Below are 23,177 nucleotides of genomic sequence, written 5' to 3' on the forward strand. Positions count from 1 at the left end.
TGTGGAAACTATGTTTTCAATTCAAATTTCACTGTGCAGCACTTGACAAAACATAACAAGAAAAGAACTCAGAGGGTGCAGTTCTCCACCAAGACTACTCAGTTGACGTATCATTTTCGACGGATGAAATCTGTAATAAAAAAAAGCTTGTGGTGAGTACAGGCATGTGTTATGCATGTGCACGTTATGCATTTATACCGAATCACATGTAAATCACTCTTATAAATGTCTGTTGATCAGCTCATCAATTTTGGCAAGCCTTTATTTTGATAGTGTTAAAATACCCATTCACTTCAGGCTTTTATTTTGAAGGCGTATTTATAATGCTATGGGCTTTTATTTTGTGACCATTCCAGCAGCACAGGAAGTGTTTCTCTAAGGAGAGGTTTCTGTACGGGCATACGCGCCGCAAACAAAAAAACGCAATACAAACGGCCAAAAAGCAATACAAACGATCAAAACGCTGCAAACACAGGAATGATGCAAACCCAAAAACACATAAAACAAATGCAACAGAGAAATGCTGCAACAAAAAACGATGCATTCACAGAAACGCTGCAAAAGCAAAAACACACAAACCGACAAAACAAATGCAAAAGGGAAATGCTGCATACAAACCCCGAAACAACTGCAAGAGAGACGCGGCAAATTCACGGAAGGTCGCCAGGCCACTAGGGGGAGCTGTTCTGATCGGCGTCCCTAGCAACGGTCTGATAGACAGACGCACGCTAATATTTGCTACGTAAATTTGCTGCTATTGGATAATACTCTAAGAGACTAGGGCCGAGTGTTTAAAAAAGACGTAAGGGAAAACATACCTTTTTATTCTCCTCTCCGAGTATTTGCAAACTTTCTTATCCCACTGTCTTCTTTGCAACTTCCTCCTGGGTATTTCCTGTCGGTATAAAAGATCAGTCCCTTCCGTATGGTCAGCTCCCCCTAGTGGCCTGGCGACCTTCTGTGAAACCTCTGCTCACACACATAGATAGATCCGAATAACACCAGCATCCTCTGGATGACCCCAGACATCCTGTCCTACAGTCCTCGCCACGTGCTTCCCCCTTCATGGATTCCATGGTCAAAAATTCCTCCGTTGTCTCGAAATGTTCATTAATCCCTCTAATGAAAATTAAAAGCGGAGCACTGTCTTTTATGTCATTACTTCCGTCCAGTGCTAATGAATATAACTTGCAGGACTTTTTCGTTCAGTGAGCTGGCTAAGTCTTCGTCCATTACTTCAACACAGCGAGTAACTGTCCTGTGATCAACTAATTTTTTCAAATTTGTTTTTGCTCTCTGGACACAGGAGACCTGCTGTCTCTACCGTGCATTCTTTCAAAAACGTCCCTTTGAAGAAAGGCTTGCTAGCCTTTGCTATTTTTAATGCTAGCAAATAACTTGCCTTCGTGCTTGACTCTTGAATCCTAGTTTGCAGAAAAAAGTATTTTTTCTGAGTCTGTAAACTGGCTGCCAGCCTCTGACCGTAGCTGTCCGTTCTTGCGCCGACTGGTTGCTAGCGTAGTTAGCATGCTTCGTGGAAAAGTGTTGGCTGATATTCAATTCTTTAAAAACCGCAACGGTTTCATAAGACATACAGCCTTTGAACGGAGTTCAGCGAAAAACAATATTTAGTATTTCCACTCCTTCGGAAACACTCGACACTCACTGTCCCCTTTTCTTTTCTTTGGTCCATTCATTGTTACGGCAGGACTCAATGTAGTTGCAACGCAAAAGAAGAGAAAATAAACCAACAAAGGTCACTTTTGTCTGGAGCGCGCCATCTAGTGGGGGCAACAGAAACGTCGGGTTCTGCAGGGGAAAGCCAAATAAATGTGGTCTTCACTGTAATTTCGTCAATTCTATAATTGACAAAATTATTTCGAGGGTCGGATTGAAAAGCCCAACGGGCCGTAGTTTGCCCATGCTTGTTCTATAGGTACCTTCATAGTATTTTAATAGCTAAATATTTCAATACATCCAAGATACTGAGAAAATCTAACACCAAAAGGTCCAAATGATGCTATGGGTCATGATTCTCTGATTAACTTCGTAAGATTGCCATTACTTTGAAATAATGCTGACTATAAGTCTTGCTGTATCTAAAGAGCATTCCCTGGTACTACAACATAATATTTATAATACATCATTTGTGCTCTGTATTAACAAAACCTATATTATAATCTCACATGTCATTACGAAGCACAAAACGTTACACACAAACTCAAAGGGAAGAGGAAAAAACAAGTGGAGTCAGTGGTGCAGTGAATTTAAATAACCTTTTATTAACATTTTTGGTTCGATTATGTGATTGCTTTAAGTGTAAAGAGACAAAATGAGAGAAAAGTCCAAATTAAAGAAAAATACACAAGAAAGAGTGTATCCGAGGGGAGCAGGAGACCATCAGCAGCTCCTGTAAACTTGATGATGACACAAAAACGTGAACACGCCTTGCTTATAGCACAGGCTGTTGTGATAGTATGTTAAACATCTTCTCAGCACACAAATAGCAGCAACTGAGCATCAAATGAATGAAAGTTTTAAAAATATTGGCTTATCTTGGGGCTCATTTATGGACAGAACTAAGCCTTATTTAAATGAATATTCCAGCAAAATGTGGAGTCCAGCAAGGATTCAGTAAAGTGTTCTTCGATCTCTTCCACAGTCAGCATCAACCAAGATACATGTAGAACATTTCCAACACCTACACGGAGCCAATGAGCAAGTGCATTATTTTATAAAGGGTCCAGACTGGAGCTTTCACACAGACTTTGCTCATTAGATCCTATGTTTTTAAAGCTGTTCAGTCCTTATTGTAAGGTGTATTTACTACATTAGTGGAGTGTGTCTTTCTGCCTGATAAAAAACAAACATCAATACATAGCTTTGGGGAATAAAGTTAAAACCCTTTAAATGTTGCAGCTGTCGCCAGCGATTACAGCTTAGTGCCATATTTTTATGAATAACTTACAACCTGTTACGCAAAATAGGCCTGTTAGAGGTGAAGCAACGGCTTTGCCAAAAATCTCCAAATAGTAGGTGTGAGTCAAATTTGGCAGGACAAAAAAAAATCTTTTACTAATTACTGCAACTTAACAATTGGCACAAGAATTTGAGAGAACAACTATAAAAACAAAGTAGTAATAGATTATGGTGGAAAATAAGGAAAAAAAGCTTGACATGTAAAACTGCTTGTGGCAAATAACTGAATTCAACATACAGCAAAAAAAAAAAAAAAAAAATCACAAAATGACCTCACTGCAGAAAAAAGACAACTTGATTATTTTGGATTTTCAAATATACCTGAGAGCAGCAAGTAATAGTTACAGTATGGCTACGTTTTCAACATTCAGATCTTCAGCCAAATACTCAAACGCTGAACTAATAAAAAATGTTCTGCTATGCAGTGTTTCGTACTTAATTCATTGTCCTGTCAGAGTCTAATAATCAGTTTTCCTTTTGAGAGATTTGGTATTCACTTCCAAAAAAACCTCAAGATCCACAGAAAATACATTCATCATCATGACTTCATCATGATGTCTTTTGTCTGGAAATCTCAGTTCATCATCAGAAGATTCCACTGAGTTTGGCATTTCTTTCATTAATTCTAACACAGATATCAGTCATTTTCTTTGTTTGTATGTAAGGCAAACTGTAGAATACAAGCTCAGAAAACATGTAGTTACACATGGACACCAAACATCTGTATACTGGAAAGCACTTAGACAAAGATATATCAAGAGAGTAAACAAAAAACATAAAGACAGACTCATATCGTCACCTCAGTAAATGTTCCTTCCTCTCATGGGCTATTAGTGTCACGCCTTTTAGATGCAGATGTTCATCCCAAATGTTGGTTTTATTCTAACCTGTGCATCTTTAATGACAGTAAAGCATTTAAAGTTAGGTTCAAATCATACCAAATTGAATTTTTGCTTTTCAAAAGTGCTTACTCCAATATAAACAATTAAAGGCCATAAAATAGTTTTAATTCAATTTCAACAAATTTTTACTACACTTAATTACCCCATTACTCCTTATGCATGTGGTTTGAAGTGTTTAACAAAATATGCAGTAATAACTCTTTGGAATGACTCAATGTCAGAACAAGCACCCGCCGTCACACAGCAATAAAACAGTTGGTTTTTACTGACTTAGCTTCACAGAGTGAACTCACTGATGATTCATTGCACCGCTGTGTCTTTGGAAGACTTTCTGAGGATTTTTTTTTTTTTTTTTTACAGACTATCAGTCTCACCACTGAGTGTCAGTAACACACCACCAGTAGGAGGAAGTACAGCAGAGCTCTTCTAATGAGCACAGAAGGGCTGCAGGCTGTCGGAGTAGAACTAGGAATTTGCTGACATATATTACTGCCGATAACAAATAAGGTCCATTTCTTAACTGAGGCCTTCTCTATCTGGATTTTACATTCATCATTATTCTAGCAAGACCCTTTTTGGCTGTTTATGTTATTTTATAAATTTAACACTGTGTGATTAAATTGTTAAACAACAGTTTGTAGCCCTAAACACCTCTGAATGGTTTCTTACAGTACAAAATGATTTCATTTTAAAGCTTGATTTTGAGGCACAAATGTCATATTCACATATAGCTTGATAAATTTTGATAAAACTTTTTGCCAGCATGTTAAGTCATTCTTACAGCATGAGGGAGCCACAGTCAACCAGGGTGACCCTTCAAGGAACATTTTGGAGCTTGTTAACATGGAGGTTATTATTTATTGTCCAATCTCCAAAATGTACCAGAGCTCCATTATTCGTCCTTGCTCTGATCTCACCACTCTGCTCATATTTCATCCTCAAAACTCAGCCGCTGAGGGGGTGCAGGTCCACTCTGACCTTCTCCCCAGTGCTCATCATGCCGATGGTGGGGTAGAAGCCTCCTACTGGTAAAGCCACTTCCCTCCGACCCACCACCTTTCCATTGCGAGTGAAGAACACCTGTTCAAAAACAGATATTATTATTATCATTATCATCCCTGAAGGTTGTAGAAGTCCCGGTTTTATACTCCTACACTCACCATGACCTTCTTCCCATCTACATCTTCTCCCTCTTCTTCTTCCTCATCGTCATTGTTTGCGTACAAATCATTCTGAACCGCACTGGGCTTAGGAACCATGTCGACGTCCCAGTCATCCGTGTCATCTGAAAGAACAAAAACTGTAATGCTGCACATGTTGAGGCATGGTGCTTTGAAAAATCTGAAAACAGCTTAAAGACATTCACCTCCACCATCAAGGCTGAAGTCACGTGGAAACAGGATGCCACAGCCCATAACGTCCCCTTCGAAGCAGCGTGGTCCAAACGGGTCCCCGACGCCGCTGCCGTGGAACAACTTCCCATCATCTACGAAGAACAATAAGGAACCTGATTGGTTTTTTCAGGCCACATGCATGAGAGAGTGTGATACAAGCAAGACATAGATGCAGCAATCAAAACACAACACAACATCTGTCATCTGTCAGAAACAGTAACATCCATTCATCCATTTTCTGACGCACTGATACTGTTAAGACACATTCCCACTTACTCATACAGACAGACGAGTTTCCATCATGGTTTAGACTGTGGGTGGAAATCAGAGCAGCCAGAGGAAACTCACGTAGACTCAAGGGAGGACATGCATCAAATATTAAACACACAGTATGCAACTTCTGCCGCTAGGGGTCTGTCAGTCCTAGTCATGGGATCATGTGAGGTATCTGACACGACTCAGGCAGAAATCAAGTTCACAGATGAGGCAGCCCAGCAGTGTCATCCTGGGTCAAACTAATCACGAGTGAGCAATACAAACAACACGATAAATAAAACAACAAAGTGGGTAGCTATCTAGATCACTGTCTGACATATCATCTGGTGTTTCCCATTATTCCCCAGCTAGCGAGTACGACGCAACTGACTGGTGTTGAAAAATTAAACCCACTGTTCCACTGAATAAAATTATGTTTTTCTCTCGGGTCAAACATCGTTGGAAACATTTGGGATAATGACAGTACACAAGTCAACAAAATACAAAGCATTTTTCTAGCTGTTTGTAGACATATTACACCTTCAAGTTACAACAGTAATACTCTTCGTCTGTGGATGTTTATAGCTGGTGGAAATTGAAGAAAACTACACAGAAGATAATAAGAATGCTTATAAATATTCCATCATTGTTACATACAGTGTTAATAGAATATTAGCTATTCAGTCTTTTTAACTAATTCTAGAAATGTGTTCAAATTTGCTGAGAATTACCGGTGTGATTGTTGATGACACAGTAGCTGTATCTGCTACAAAACACACACTTCCCACAGAAGAAACATGACTGTATTCATGCTGTAATAAGGGCAGAACACATCTACAGATTTTTATGCATCATCATGATCAGACTGGTCAGACATGACTCACCTGCATGATAAGCTATGGACCCTCTGCTCCAACCTGGATGCCTATCTTTTGGGTAGTCCTGCAAATTGAAAGAGAAATTAGTCGATCACATCCACTTGACCAAACTGCAGGGGATGGAACAAACTACTATGTGCCTCCATATCGTTCACTTCATGTGATTAATAATCTAAGATGAAAAGATGACTGTGATTTCTGAAATAAAGTGGACGTCTTAGAAATTTCTTTTTGGATCAAGCTCAAGATGTCCAGAGATGGTTCTTTTCAGAAGATGGAAAAAAAATAGTTTTTATTTTTGTAGCATGCAGTGAGAGACTATTAGATTCTATAATCTGTGGTAAAACAAATCGAAAGTTGACTTTACAGTAAGGGGTTTAGTTTTTGGTTGAATTATCCATATAAAACTCATTAAGCACTGAAGTGATTTTGTATATAACAACAGGTAGCAAAACTAAACCATGAGAAGGTTCGGCTGGAGGAAAACCACAGAATTAGAGAGTCTGGTTCAAGAAAAACAGAGACAATAAGACTTTTCCCTGAAGCAACGATAGAAAAGGAATGCACCATAAACAATTGCTCCTTTATCCAATATAAGCAACCATTGAGCAACTACTAACTATTACACATATATTACCCCGAGAGAGGGAGAGACAGAGAGAGAGAGACACCTTTGTTTTGATTTTTGTAGCAAGCAGAAATGCTTCCCATCAGCAGACTGATGCGTCTTGCAGGAGATGACGGGGGATGGAAGTAAAACCTCAGGAATGACCCTTTGATGGATTTATAATACTCCACTAAAACCGCAGACACATTGAGAAAAACAATTCCTGGAAAACAATCAGCAAAATGACAGAGTTCTATTCTCCACGCCGTCTGACCCCAAGGCAACGACGTGCCCACACACAGTATCTAACAGCAGGCGAGTCAGGGGGAGCTCAACGTCGAGGGTGTCTGCAGCAATAATCCATCACCTCCCAGCCTGTGACCGCTATCCCAGCTGGCAAAGCGGCGGTGTGATTCGGAAGAGTGACGCTCAATCAATTAGTATCCAATAACTGACAGCGATGAGCGTGAGCGTGCCAGCAGAGAACAACAATATCTGAGCCACGCTTCGTTTCATATCCATCATTTAAATGGCACACTGGCTGCACCCTCAGCAATTATTATGGTGTTTTATTTATATTAAACAGGATGTGCACAGAGTTCATGATGACTTCATTTGAGGCCAAAAGCAGTTGATTGAATATCTGATGTGTAAACATTCAACAAGTCTCCTCCATAGCCCACCTTATTTCCAAAATACGGACCATCAATTGCCACCGTTATTTACGATTAAATACCAACAAACTGAGCCAAATTAATCTGGATATTAACCTTTAACCGCTTAGCCTGAGGAACTCCTACATTCTTTGCCTCTTTATTTACATGTACTGTGACTGTCTATGTGGAAAGAAGAAGTAAATCATAGAAGAAGCATGAAGAAATTGAAACAAATATGAGATTCAGATGTTGTCATCTTATCTCATAACTAATGTTCCCATTCTTGAGTGCCGTCCTCTATTTCATAGAGTAGATTAGCATGTAAATGGAACAACCTGCTTTCTACGGAAAACCAGATGTGGGGGTAAAATGAGACAATATTTATTCTGTCGTTAGCTTTTCCTCTTTCGGTCATCCATCACTTAGACTGGAAACAGTGAGAGCAGCGGTGCATATGAGGGAGACCGATGACGAGGTGTGAGAGGGGGAAAGAGAAGTTTTCTTTACTGTCAGTTAACCACAGAGTGTGTAGAGAAATTTTCAGCTTCTATCAATGTCAGTGACATGTGATCATTATGGTGACGGCTACAAGGAGGAGGCTCTCACCCTGCGTGCCAGCCCCAGGGCGATGTAACACTTCTCTCCAGCATCTGTGATCTCCAGTTCGTAGTAGTGGAAGCGTGTGTCGAGAGGACGACGGGCCTGAGCCAAACCCACATCCACGATGCTTTTCCCTTTTCCTACATACTCCAGCAGCTGTGGACACAAGAAATACACACTGGTTAAGATCATTTAAAACACCTAGTATGAGAGTGAAACAGAAGTAATATGGAAGCAGTTTGTTTAAACAGGGTCACACTATTGAACAATGCCTTTATTTTATACTTTTGCAAGCGTGAGTCGAATAAATTATTATTATTTCACAAATATTTGAGAACTTATATTAATGATTGAACAATTTAACCATCAGATTTTATGGTAACTGAAAAATTAAAACAACTGCAGTTTTAAACAAGACTTGCCAACCTTTTCCTGCTTGCTATACTCAGTGGTGTTGCTTTTAATCTTACGCTAATTTACATACATAGCGCTTTGCCTAACATTACAGAGCCAGTGAGCTGACTTTATGACCCTTCTTTATTTCTGTTACATTTGGCACCGTCTTATAATTTCACTTGTGCCCACAGTGGCAGCATGTCCCACATAAAAACTAATGTAATGCCGCATATCCAAGGTTGCTTCTGTTCTACTAACCTCCATAATGTACCACTTTCACAACTTATTCTGAAAAGCTCAAACAGTTCACACAGGGTAAATGAGACATTAAATGTACTTTCTTTCTGATTACCTGAAACACTTTGCTTTACTCTAGCAGCTGCTTAGATCTACGGTATGCTGAGGTGTGTCCGCTGGATAGTACGAAATTAGAAGAAGATTTTATACAAATAATAACAACTGCAAAACATTTCACTGCTAGAGAAAAACATGTCTGATTTTGTACCGGCATGGCAGCTGCCTCCATCTGAGATTGGTACAGACAGGAGATGATGTTTTATTCACATAATACCACAATGGTACATGAAAACATGAAAAAATAGGCTGTAAAGTCATGCTATTCTTTCGCATCCATCTGAAGATCACTACACTAGCTAAAGAAACACATGGTTGTTCTGTAAAACATCCCATTACTAAAATGTCAATTTGCCCAGTTAGCCTCCTTTTATCTGGAGAAAAAGGTTGCATGACATTTCAATGAGATTTCTCATGAAATTCAACAATTGCCTAGCCTAGCCACGCTAGACCCAGCTCTTAAGACACAAGGGTCTAGGAACGCTCGACAGGGAGGGAGGCGGGCTAAAAGGTTGTCTATCAAATCACTCTGCAGCAATTGGGTAGGTATACAACCAATCAGCGCAACGAATAGGCTGACGTAGTTCCTAGAGCGCCGGATTGTGGCTAAGTCCCATTAGCTTCCCAACCAGCGGAGCCAACTGGTATATTAAGGATTTGCCATATCCTGTCGGCATAAGTCCAAATACGTCTTTCTTCTCAATGAAACACTTCAGTGGCGTCCTTTGTTTATCTTTCAAGTTGAATTTTAGCTTCAAATCTTTAAGGGCTGTGGCCAAAGCCGAGTCAAAAGATAACTGTTTATTGTGCGCTGGTTGTTTCTGTCAGAATCGTCACGCCTCTGTCGTCACTTCGTTACACCCGCCTTCTGACTCTACACTTCATGGTGACTGGTCCGGCCAGTTTTAGGAGAATCCAGCCTCGAGCCTTATGGAGGGTAACTAGACCCACCCTGGCAGAGAATTAAATTCGTTGCCGTGGGTTGTGTAGCGCGGCTAGGCTAACAATTGCCCCTTCAGCATTGAACACTAGCATGGTGTCCATTTATCCGATTCATCCACATTCACAGCCTGATTCATTTCTGGAGAAGCTGTGTTTTCCTTCTCCTATTTTTTGGCATTACATGAAAGTCACCTCAAGCAGTAAACAGCCTCTCCGATGTTGTAACTGCAGCTGACCTCATTCGGATAAAAGCTGATAGTAAATCACTCACAAATCTATAAACAGCCATCAGTTTCTGTTTATTTGTTGACAATATTGAATCTGATGACATGATGATGTTAAATTGAGGTTGAAGTAGAAAAAGAAACCTGAGCATCTATGTTTTTTTAATTAAAGAAAAATCATACAAAATAATAAATCAACAAGTTGAAAATGAAAAGAAGTTGAAACTAAAGTCACCTCAAAGACAAAATAATGAAAGTAAAAAATGGACCAAAGTGATCAGTGAAAGAATGTTATGAAGAAATGCAGCTCACTTGTATAGTATTATTTAAATTTTGTCTTTGAGGTTATTTTTCAAATTATTTTATTCACTATCACACACATTTTGTGATTCTGGGCAGATTTTGGTGATTTATTCTAAAGCAAATCTAATCCCTACAACCAGGGTGCATTATTAGAAACCTGAAAACGACACTTTCAGCCATAAGCACTCTTCCGTTACAGATATGTCTAGTTTTTTCCATCCTGGCTGCTCACATGTAGTGCTAGGACATGCACACGTGCTGCTGAGCTGCAGTTAATGCAGCAGCCTATAAGCCACTTGCACAGGGCACGGCCAGGTTTGTATAGAAATAATAGACAGATAAGTGCGCGGGTGGCAAACAAGCTGCTCTTTAACAGTGTATCAACGGCTGAGTCAGACACAAACACTGCAGCTCTGCCGTCATGGAGAGGGGTGGGGACCCAAGTAGAGAAAGACAGAGAGGCCAATTCCCTCTAGGAGATATTTTTTTATAGCAATTATCTCTCTCTTAATATCAATTCAGGACTACCATCAGTGTGGAAATAGATCAACGAATTCCATAAAGGTTTGATGATTGTGGGCAGATTTCTTATACAGCAACACATTACTTTTGGTTCCTCTATTTAGCATTTAAAAGAAGGCAAAACATTTATTATACGGTTTATAACACACTATAATGTAGCTGTATGCAGCTAAATGGACACTTTAAGCAATTATTACTGTGCAGTAATAATTTGTCAACATTTATCAGTTCTAACATAAAGATAATTTGTCAAACTTCACTATATTTTCCTGCACTATCCTGTTTGTTTCTGCTCATGGGTGGCCAAAGAAGTAGTGACAAATGATTATTCAACACTTTTTTTCCTCGTCAAAAACTTTGACTGAAAGGTTGGTTGAAGATTTGGGCCCATTATGCTGGTAGTGGCAAATGTAGCCTCCAGCTGCTATCCTCAGTCACAGATAAGAAACAGCTACGAGGCCTGGCGAGCTCGCTTCTTTCAAATTCCACACCACCAAATTTTTTCCATAGTCAAACTTTTATTCTGCACCCACAGCTGACCTTGAGTAAAGCAACTCACTTTAGGCAGTTTATCAGGGTTCACTCAGCTCCACCTGGACTCAGAAGCTGCTTACCGTGCCAGTCACTTTGACGTCATGGAGACGGGCCCAGTCCTCCTCATGGCTGTCAACTATCATCTGTCCATCATCCTCCTCTGTGCCCCATTCAGCGTTCAGGTCCAGCAGAACTTCTTCCCCTAAGGAGTGCATCCCAACGGCAGGGTAGAGGGCATCAGGAGACGCCGCGATGTCCACACTGCCAACCTGAAAACACATTCAGAGGCAGTTCTGTTCAGGGAAAAGTAGGAGGAATCTACGATGTACATAAAACAAGACAAATTCAATTGTAAATTTGTATTGGTTGAATACATTTTGTTCAATATAGTAGTAAATTAGTACTTACTTCACTGCCATTTTTGGTGAAAAACACTGTTAACTGTCCATCTTCAGAGTCCAGAGATATTCCACAACCGATTCTGTCACCTCTGCAGCATTTTGGACCAAATTGTTGTCCTACAGTGCTTCCATTATACAGCCTGTAAAAAGACAAGAAGGAGAGGTTAGTGGCCCAATGCAGCAGGTGTTATACCTTCCTTCAATCACATTGTGAAGATATTCATTAAAAAAAAACATAACACGATCCTCACGAAATGCATTGAGTAACAGAAATAAAAATTGACAGTCAATAGTTAGTATGCAAGTAAGTCTCTATTTTGTAAATAAAACTATAAAGCACCCACATGACCGAGGGATTTAAGCTTTTGTATCATGAACTGAAACATCCTCAGTTCAATTTCAGTCAGAGACCTTTGCTGATTGTCCAACTCAGTCCTTTAGTTCACTGATCTCTCTACAGTCAACGTTCTAATAAAAGACAAAAATAAAGAGTTGAGTATGCTAAAAATAACAGGTATAATTTAGCTCATTAACTTTTAATTTGCCGACTTCCCTGTGATGAGGTCACCAGTGCTTGTGTACTGTTGGTGCCTTTCAGTTCCCAGCACTGTGTGCCGTTTTTAGGGGAAGTGTTACAGTGTTGAAATGATTTGACGCTAATTTGCATTACATTCCTGTAAACACCAGGAAACATACAGGAAACGTTCACTGGGTAGAGATCCAAAATTGCACAATAAATCATAGTGTTTGTTGCATCACTACAAGGTACTCTAAAGGACCAGTCCGGCCTACTGTAAAGGTGTAGCTCCTCTAACATTCACTCAGTTCCTTAAACATACTACCAAGCTAGTTATTAAAAGTAGCATCCATTTCAAAGAGCCGGACAATCAATATGAGGGTGCTCAGTCAGGCCCTGCCAGAGTTATTCCACTGAATTCTTTGTAAAGACACAAAAGCTTTCTGTGCACTTGTGCGATAATGAAGGGCATGACTCTTCATGTGGTGTATGCATATGAAAATCAGAAAACCATCGACACATACTTGCCATCATCAGCATGAAAAGCTACAGAGTTTGGGAGCCAGCCTGGCTGATGGTCCAGTTTGTACACACGAGGCACCAAACCAACAGCAATCATCCCCCTCACTCCTGTATCGACAATGGTCACCTGAAAAGACCACAGGCACCATTATCACCAAGAAACACAATGCAAAACATCCCTCTAGTCAAAAATCTCCTTGGCTTTATTAGAGCTTTTTGTTTTTAAAGAAGATAATGTTTTCTCCTCAAATTTGCAACAGCAATCTGACCAAATTTGTGTTTGAATCGAAACAGTCGTAACATAAAGTTCTAACAACATATTACGAAGAGGTGAGCATCAAAACACAGAAGCTGAAGAGATGAACATTCTTTCGAACATGAGGTGTTATTTTTGTCATCTATGAACGCTGACCTAAAATTTAACAGACAGTTAACAAAGAGACAACAGCTCATGAAGTAGTCATTACATATCATACGTAGCAGTCTTTAGTGCTGTGCATATGCAGTGTTGAAACAGTAGAAGAAGAGGAGTAGTAGAGAGGGTGAATTACACAGACATATATCTTGTCTTGAGGAGCGATGTTGTCAGACAAGAGTGAATCAATAATAGTGATAAATTGAAAATATTCACAGTGCTTGTATGCTCATAAATAAACAGAATATAAGCAAGAGAAGCAGTCATGTTTCCACAACCAGGACTAATTTATATTTCAATGGACAAGACGAAGAGTCTACAAGCTTTGATTAAGTGCTTTAGGGTAAATGCTAATGCTCGCATGGCAATGTGCTCACCATCCTACCACAATGGAGACATCTTAGCTCAGCACGACAGCATGCTAATATTCTGTTACTAGCACAAAACATAGCCTAAAGTTCATGTAAATGTAAGGAATTTAGTCATAAATGAAAGAACAGTATCAAAATGCAGATGCTAATGGCAGCACAGTCAGCAGATCAGCAAAGTTAGAAAGATTCCTTCTTAGCAGACGAAAGGAATTTATCAGGTAGTGTTTAAGATAATAATAATAAAATATAAACACATTTTATGAATAATAATATTGAATACTCCATTCAAAGTGTTAGCCTGACTGCGGTGCCTAGTTAAAATCCAGATTTTATGGTAGCAACATCTTATGAGACAAACAGAAATGTTCCAAACAGCTCACTTCAGTGCTGCAGGCTTATTTTCAAGAGAAGCTGCTTCTTCAGAATCTACCTCTGATTTTCACATGTTTTATGTTGGCACCGCTTCTCTTTTCACTTCATGAAAATTTCCAGTCCAGCTTGAAACCATATAGTATCTCTTTGTAAAACCTGACATGATGGTTCAAAGTGAAAACCCTTAAGTAAAAAGCTGGCCGGCACCATTGTTATCATAACTGAATACTGACCATATGACATCATCCCCAGGGAGCCATACACGGACGCAATGCAATCGGAGCACTGCTGGCAAATCCAGGGCAAGGAGGAGAGGAAACTTTTAAGTTCTTTCCCATGACCTCAGCACCAGTCTCCTGAGAGTCAGAAGTAATATTTCTCTTTTGTTCTGTCTCAGTGTAAAACCTGGAGATAAACTCTAAAATCTTCAATCAGATCTACAATCAGCATCCGCTTAACAATCGTTTATTACCATCCTCATATGCCCATTTACGCAAAACCTCTCCTCCCTCCTCCTACATGACTCCCATAAAGTGAGTCACAAGGACAAAGCACACGTAAGTGCAAAGGTTGAGAGGGTTAGTTACAATTTCACTACACGTCAGAGGCAACAGGATGTGTGTGGTAGGCAAGTTTGAACACGGTTTAGTCTGAAACAGTCTCTGGCTCAGGATGTTTCTGCAGTACAGCATCTACTGAGAACAGTGAAATAAACAAACAGTGTGGTCTGAAACGAGCTGAGCCTCATTCGAACACATAAAATTAATTTGTCAGGGCCGAGCTGACTGAGTCATCAGACTCATCAGGTCAAAAGCACCATTGAAACTTTATAACTTTATTATACAGTAACTGTGTGTGCAGGAGCTATAAATGCAGTGCTGCTTCTAACTCAGCTTATGAGCTTTACTGGATGCTACTTGAAGCCGTTTTCAAATAAAAGGTCAAATTCTGAGGACACTGGTGTAAACAGTAAAGTCTGGTACACTTTAGCCCCAAGGCAACAGCTAAGAACTGCTTCTGGTTCTTATGTAGAAAGGAAGTGCATATTTAAGACTACATTTGATAGAATTCTCATTTTAAAGCAAGCAGCTGGAAACACAAGCTCAGCCTTTGTCTAAAACCAATAATGGGCTGCTACCATGCTATTTAATTTAGAAAATGGCATATAAAGGAAGGCATATAAAGACAGACAACAAATCAGAGGAAAAGCCTGAACCCTTGACCTCTACAGTGAGGAGATCTGGTGGCTCCATTATGCTGTGGGGAATAAGGGTCACTGCAAATCTATCCAAAGTTGTTCTGAGGGATCACACAAAGAACCGCAGTTATTTATTTCACTTACAGAAGATAACTCCCAAAAACATGTTTGTGTTCAGAGATTTGCGAGACACAGCGTTCACAGCTGATTAAAAGAACAACACAACTTCATGTATAAGATGTGGTGAAGAATGATGTTCATCTCTCCAGCAGAGTTCAGAGACTTGCAGAAACAATGTCAAAGTGCACTGATGTCCAACATCTTAGGAATAGTTCTGTTGGTTTTTCCTTTAATTCTTCGTCCGTCTATATATAGTGTCCTGATATCCCCGCCAGCCATAGCAACAGTAACTACGGAGGGTGGGTCTTGCAAATCTTCTGTATGAAGGGAATCTTTTAGTTTGTAGCATGAATACTCTGCAGAAAAATGTGTGTGATCCCAGTGACTGTCTTTACTGAGGCTGTTTCTGAGGCAAAATATCTTGAAACTTCTGAAGATTCTCTTCTGATCCTCTCTGAAAATATATTCTTGCCTCCTTCTAATCACAAATGCTTCACAGTAATAAAAAGAGATGCAAATATAAAGATTACAAGATAAATGTTCTGAAACTTCTCGCAAATTGACTAAACAATACATATAGTCATTCAGTAAAAGGGGTACAGGGGGTTTGACAAGCCTGATTGACATACAGATGAAAAGTTGTAGCGTGATTTTGGCATATATGACCTGAAGAATCTGCTTTGGCTTCAACATTTATTGTATGCTTAGTTCCAGCACACATTGTAAAATGACCTGCCAAGCAATTCTAAAAATCTGTTTTCAAGCTGAAACATCTTTGTTTTTCAAATGCACGATATTCCCAGGAGGCGTCATGATTTCTTTCTCATTATGACTCAAGAACATAAACGCAAGCAGTCAGACACAGAGGCCTGCCAAGTCTCCTCGCATCACACCATCCATAATATGGACATATACAATTATCTTACAATGTGTCTCCGTTTATTGACTAAAACAAAACAAACTCATCTTTGTGTATTAAAACTACATGTTTAGATGTGTTTTTCCGTGGAAATAATCTCTTCCTGCCTGGAAATGGCTCAGAAGTAACTCTACACCATTGCTCACTTATGAATGTGCAGATCTATGAACGTCCAGCGTCTGTCTACAGCCAATCCTCTGCTACTCGCTACAGCTCAAGCACACCAGCTCACGTACGACTCTGCTCAAACACTGGTAAACTAATCTGAACAACACAATGGCAACATTTAATACCGGAGTACTTCACCCTGACATAATATATCTGAAAACAAATGGTTTTTGAGACTGTCATTCATGCACTGCAATCTCAAGGAGTAAAATGATCACGAATGGTGTCAATGCCCTATTTCACTCATGATGTGTCTTCTAGCTAAAAAAACCCAAACACTATTTGGGCATGTTGACAATGTAAAATAAAGACTTGATTTTCATTGGCGGGTGTCTTCAACCCTACATACGCACTTCACAGTAAACTACTTTACAATTCAGATGCAATAAATGAAAGCATGTTTTTCACCAGTTACACAGTGACTTTGAATCACTATCGACAGTTTCAAGGTTTTAATATTTAAGGGAATATATCTGAGCTGTGAAGCAGTTCAAAATTCCTTACGTGCACTGGCATCCTTAATTAAACAAAATCTTATCCAGATTCCAGTGTAAGCAGTTTACATAATCAAACCAGATAAAATTCATATGTAGTGTGGAAATATGGGCTTGTCTGTCAGTAGTGCACAGTAAAAACACAGTATAAATTCGTTCAGTAAATCCCAGTGCTTTTCACTTCTTTATCCTTTTGATCTAAAGTGGATGACGAGAAAACGTGTCCTGAATGGACTCATGCCACACTGTTACATTAAAACATATGTTTCAAGACATTTCATAAACCAAAAGAATTAAAAGTGATGGGGAAAGTGCTGCACTGTCAAACTGGTCAGCTGGAAAACAGAACAGTACTGCTTATAATCGGTGAGAATAGCAGATAATTTGATAATTTTGCTGATAACGCTTCACTGTGCACAAAAGAGCATCACAGTATCAGTCAACAATATAGCAGTTGCCACTTTAGCAAACCAAAACATCAAGCAGATTATTTATTAGTTTTTATGCTATTTTCAAGAGGAATTCAGTCCAAGGTACCATGCTCATGGATGCATAGATAATGATGAACAGCAGTGAGATCAGTCAGGACACAAACTACAGTTTGTGTAAATCAGGCATGTAAAATCATGAAAAAAAACAAGTCATTAAATAACAAGTGAGGCTCTGAAAACGATCACTCTGGAGCTAAATGAGCAGGATTCAGAGGAAATAATTAGATCTTACTTCAAAATAGCGGTTTCTTTTCGACAACGGCCTGGAAGCAACAAAACAGCCGACTTCATGCGAGTTCCCATGATACCTACAAAGAGATGGAAAAGGAGGAGAAATATTACTATGGACTTAAATCTAAGTGTAGACTTAGTACAAAGGACCATGTGTTAAATCAGTTTTGGCACCTCCAGTTCTCAAGGTGGACTTGCTCATCACTTGTTACCTGAGTATGTCTCCGTCTCTCAGCATCTTTCTCAGTCGCTCCCGGTAACCCGCTGCTCGCACCTGACGGATTTCTCGCATTCGTCTCCTCCAGTTCCGAAAGCGATATGGAAGGTTTATGTCGTCCATGTCTGAAAATCATTACAATCTACAACACAAGAAGCACAAATGGGACAAAAGAACATGTTTTAATATAATAGCGTTACTTTGAATTGATCTGAAGTTGATTAAACTGCTTTGTGAACAACAGGTGCGTCTTCATTTAAGGCAAAGGGGAAAACATCAGGTAAACTCAAACACTGCTGAGTTTCCTTTCATTGGTGCACATTTCAGTTTCAATCATCACAATCGTAACGAACAACTGTGGGATGATTAAATATTTTGTTCAGTCATAAAAGCCATAAGCAGAAAGGTGGGGCGATGCAGTGACAGCACAGGTCTTTATCATAAAACAGCAAACATCTTTGACCATAACATGATTTCCACGGTTGCCAGACAACAAGCAGGACCTGGGCTTGATCCTCAGGCCAAACCCTTCCTGTGAGCCGTTTTTTCCATTCACGTTTAATCCCACATTCCAAAGACAAGCAAAGGCCTGGACACAGACCTTGTACTGCCAGCAGGCATGAACGGGAGTCCCCAGCTGTGTTAGCACTGTGACGCTCAGGTGTCTCCTCTGGGCGTGAACTCATGTACAATCAGGCTCTTCTGGTAATTCCCATGTACTGGAGACACCCAGGTTCCAGAAATCTCTTCCTTAAATACTCAATACTAATATTTAATGTAATATAATTGGCATATTATTTACTCAAGTAACCATATAGCCTAAAAAATGTGACAAAACAGCTAAAAGCACTAATAACAAACTGCTTACTTTACTCAAATGACACTTCAATCCTAAAACTATTTTACTAGAGAACGACTCCTAAACTGAGAGCCTGCAAACTTGAAATTGCAGCAGCTACAGGAAGTTTGACATTTTTTGCTGAATAAATTACTATTACCTCCTGTCAATCAACTAATCAGGTAATAGTCTCAGTTCTGAATCCATTATTCTTTTTTTTAGTTATGCAGTCTCAGCTAGGATGACTCAGGTGAACGTACTTTTCACAGTCTGCTCTGTCTTTTGTTTATTCGGAACAAAAGTATCTTTCTGTTTGGATTTTGTATTTTCACAATAGTACTACTGGCGAATTTTTACGCAGACACGAGTAGGAGTAAAACGGTCTCATTTAGAAAAAAAACTGAAAAACAAAACTGAAAGTGTTGTGTGCGTCTATTAAATTCGAACTATGAACAGATAGTAAATGCGACTTTTCTTATAGTCTGAAGTAATTACGACTGAATAAAATACCAGGATCTAACTGTTTGTGTGTTTAAATAATGTGAAAAAACATACGAGCTGCCCCTAAACGCAGCATCGCATTTCCCAAAGTACAGCAGGACTCGGTTGGCCGGCTAGCTGTTTTCAGCGTTACAACATTACTGCGCTGTGTGCCTCATTATATCCCCTAAACACAATTATTCCTCAGGTTATACACACACATTTCAGAGCTCCTCTGTCTTACACAGGTTCCTTACTGTTTTACAACTTGTAACGCGTCGTCCTTCGGGTTTTCTTCCAATTTTAAGGAGGTGAAGTCTGTCACTTTACGTCCAACCTGGGCTGCCGGAAGTCCCGCCTCCTCCACCAATCAGAGGTGAGGATGAATGCAGGGTGAAGTCTTTAACCTCTGCAGTGCTGCGTGGAGTCCGCTGTTGTGTTTCAGCTTTTGGTTTTACAGTTGTTCTTTTAAATAATCTTCCGGAGGAATAGATGGAGTTAAGAATCAGAGCCGCCCTAATAGAATCTTTTTATCTTCTTTTTCATTTATTTGTACACGAAAATGAAAAATATGCATTTTCCTACACTGAAAAAAGACAATTGTTGAACCAACTTAAATGAATTGCTTGAATTGACAACATCCAATTGAATTCATCCATCCATCCATCCATCCATCCATCCATCCATCCACTATCTATACACCATTTAATCCTTATTAGGGGTCATGGGGAGCTGGAGCGCATACCAGCTGACTTACCTGGACAGGTCACCAGTCTATCACAGGGCTACACTTAGAGACAAACAATCACACTCATATTCACACCTACAGACAATTTAGAGTTACCAATTAACCTCAGCTTGTATTTTGTATTTGGGAGGAAGCTGGAGTACCTGGAGAAAACCCACGCAAGAAAGAAAGATCCCATTCTGTGGCAGGAACCAATGATCTTCTAGCTGCAAGGTGACAGGGCTAACCACCAAGCTTCTGTGCAGCCCCAACTGAATTCACTGTAACCAAATTAATTGAACAAATAATATTAATGCCACTGGTTTAACTTAGATGTGCTTAAACCAGCAAATAGGGAATGTCCCCTCAACACTGCCTAACATTACCTACAAGTTCTAATAATGTTTTAAAGAAAGAAAATAATCTAATGTTAAAAGACCTCATTTCAAATAAACTGCCTCAGACATTGTTTTTTAGTTGCAACATTCAGACACTGACTTGAGGATGTTGTCAGATTATGTTACATGACGAGAAAAGAAGAACATTCTTAAACCAACATTCAAAAAGTATTGCTTTTAAAAAATATTATAAATTCCTCAGATGACATAATGTTTTATTTATAAAATGTTATTACTGTGGGCTGTATTGCCAAAGGTAGAATATTCTGCCTGCAATATTTGGAGGATGTTTTGATGATGTGTTTGAGAGGACACATTATAAAACCTTCTCACAGTGTTACATGACAGCAAAGGAAGCATGATGCAACGTTCAAAAAATCTTTTATGAAGAATATTTTTTGAGACGTTTATCCTGCCTTTGAGAAGAGCAAACTTCCTACTATAGACATTTCTTAAACTTCATAGAACTTTCTTAGAACATATTTAAATCAACAACAAGAACAACAAGAACTATCTAGCAAAACTGTTTCCATTGCTGTATCTAAAATTGAATGAAAATCAATGGTTTAACCTAAAAAATAAAATGGAAAAACTGCTCTTACATTGGATTTGGTATAGCTTTTAATTTCCTACATTAGTATGTTATTTAGTGTTGTTTCAGTTGTTGTTTTCACTTTTTATTTAGTTACATGTGACCTCTTGCTACGGAGCAAATTTCCTCCAGTGGTGTCGGTTTATTTGGTTTGCTCAGAGTCAAATCCTTTAACTATCAGGCTGCTCTGCTGTAGACTCAACTCCCAGATTATCTTTGGAAGACAAAAACCCTCGTTCATTTTAAATCAGGCTTAAATTTGTAATTTTTGAGAAAGTTTGTGATCGGGTGGGTATTCACTCGCTAACCTCCCCAGACTCTATTGTCTGCTCTTGTGTTATTTCTCTGTTTTCTAGCAGATTTTTTTACGTTCTCTCTCAACTTCACCCTCACCCAAACTGGTCAAGGCAGATGACTGCCCTTCCTGAGCCTGGTTCTACTGGAAGTTTCTTCCTTTTAAAAAGGGATTTTTTTCCCCCTTTTACTATCACCAAAGAGCAGCTCAAAGAAAATCTTAATATTTGTTGAGTTTCTCTCTAGAACACAATAACCTCACTATGTGAAGTGCCTTTAGATGACTTCATGCAGTAAATGGATTCTGTTTAAATAAAATAACCCAAACCCTGAACCTTAGAAGCTCAAATTTTGTCCAAGCAACAGCCTAAAACTCAATTTACAAGCCAATTGACCAAATACTGTATAATTATAAAACACATTTTTGTGAGGAAGTAACATAAGAAAATGTGCTCTGACTAACAAAAGAGGTGGGAGGGTTTGGTTCTGGTGAAAAATAAAGATCCCCTGTCAGACTGATGCAAAAAACACTTCCATGAAATCAGAATTACACAGCAAGTTCCAGGAAGCTGAGATATTAAAGGTCTGAATTCTCTTTTTGCTTGACTGCATATCATACTCACATATTCTCTCTTACCCTGATAATTAGATCATGTTTTCCAGACTCTATTCTCGTTGGCATTATCTGACATTGGGTGGTCACAGACTGTATATTAATGATATATTACTGCAAAACAACACTGTCAGGGTTTTGTGATCCTGTCTTCTAATTTAAAGTGTTTGTGACTCACGCAATGTGGAATTTTCAGGGTGGGACTTTTTGCTATTAATGTCTTAGTCATGTAGCCTTGAGTGGCACTCCTTCAGCCTCTCACTGTCCACCATCTTCTTTCAATCTTTAGCCAGAGATTCAGTAAACACACACACACACACACACACACACACACACACACACACACACACACACACACACACACACACACACACACACACACACACACACACACACACACACACACACAGCACACAAAGTGTTTGTTTCGTGGTTGCTATTTAAAGACAAGTCACGACAGTGTCGACCAAAACAAGCATGAGAACGGTCGAAGTAACTAAATACTTTTATTGTAACTGAGGATTGTTCTAAAGCCCTTGGCTTATTTTGGGCATTGTGAGGCCACTAAGTTCAGCCATTCATCAGTTAAAACTCTTTTTGCTCACTTTGTGTACTTATTTGGACTCAAACCAAGAGTGTAATGTTGTTGTCTCCATAGAATCACCAGATACTGAACAACACTATAACAAATGGACAGACTGTAAAACTACTTAGTCTATTGGGAATTGTCTTAGCTATTTGAAATTTATTTTAATGAATAATGTCATGGTTGGTTTTGTGTTGTTGCTTTAGAAAATGGAGTGGAGTAGAATCAAGCAGCAATTAGTAGTAGAACCTGAATACATGTACTCTCTGAAATTTCTGCATATTTTTTCATTTTCAGTCTATTTCAGTGTTCACTAATGGTTCCTGATTATAAAAACAATCTGAATGCATTTCAAATAGACAGACGTTGTAAAGTTGATATTCACTTTACGAGGACAGTGTGTTTGTTTTGTGTTGTTTTTTACTTTGCACGATCTGTATTGGTTGGTCATATTAAAGCATCACCTCTGTAAATGACTGGAAGTGGGGAAAAGGCAGAGGAGTGGAATAGCAAACACAGCAATCACTCACAATTTAAGTCAGTGCAGAAAACATTGCTATCCTGCAGGATGACAGACAACAAATGGTATGAGCATGCGTGAGTCTGTGTATGTGTCAGACAGTCAGAGACAAGTCAAACGGGGTGTGCGCAGCTGTGTGGAAATGAG

General features: G+C 39.3%; 1 protein-coding gene across 2 annotated transcripts; it reads right to left on the minus strand.

Moving 5' to 3' along the window:
* Window positions 1-2,257: 2,257 nt before the first annotated feature.
* Window positions 2,258-19,662, minus strand: LOC110953459 (SPRY domain-containing protein 3). 2 transcript variants are annotated; one of them, XM_022197460.2, is made up of 11 exons: window positions 19,558-19,662; window positions 17,978-18,124; window positions 17,767-17,842; window positions 12,989-13,113; window positions 11,955-12,087; window positions 11,627-11,815; window positions 8,278-8,427; window positions 6,415-6,472; window positions 5,248-5,367; window positions 5,042-5,166; window positions 2,258-4,961 (listed from the first exon to the last, which is right to left on the minus strand). In XM_022197460.2, exons 2-11 carry the CDS (start codon window positions 18,103-18,105, stop codon window positions 4,827-4,829), a joined length of 1,239 nt encoding a protein of 412 aa, XP_022053152.2. In that variant the 5' UTR covers window positions 18,106-18,124; window positions 19,558-19,662; the 3' UTR covers window positions 2,258-4,826. The 2 variants fall into 2 exon arrangements, with proteins under 2 accessions (XP_022053152.2, XP_051804622.1); XM_051948662.1 differs by having other exon boundaries at window positions 19,545-19,659.
* Between the last annotated feature and the right edge of the window lie 3,515 nt (window positions 19,663-23,177).

Source organism: Acanthochromis polyacanthus, chromosome 5 (assembly GCF_021347895.1).
Source record: "Acanthochromis polyacanthus isolate Apoly-LR-REF ecotype Palm Island chromosome 5, KAUST_Apoly_ChrSc, whole genome shotgun sequence".
In the NCBI taxonomy this organism is placed as follows: Eukaryota; Metazoa; Chordata; class Actinopteri; family Pomacentridae; genus Acanthochromis; species Acanthochromis polyacanthus.

Coding starts and splice junctions, on each gene's coding strand:
- LOC110953459 (XM_022197460.2), bottom strand. CDS start 18,105: ATGGACGACATAAACCTTCCATATCGCTTTCGGAACTGGAGGAGACGA. Junction 8,428..11,626: donor ACGTCAAAGTGACTGGCACG/GTAAGCAGCTTC, acceptor TTGTGTCCACAG/CTGCTGGAGTATGTAGGAAA. Junction 5,167..5,247: donor CTTCAGCCTTGATGGTGGAG/GTGAATGTCTTT, acceptor TTGTTCTTTCAG/ATGACACGGATGACTGGGAC.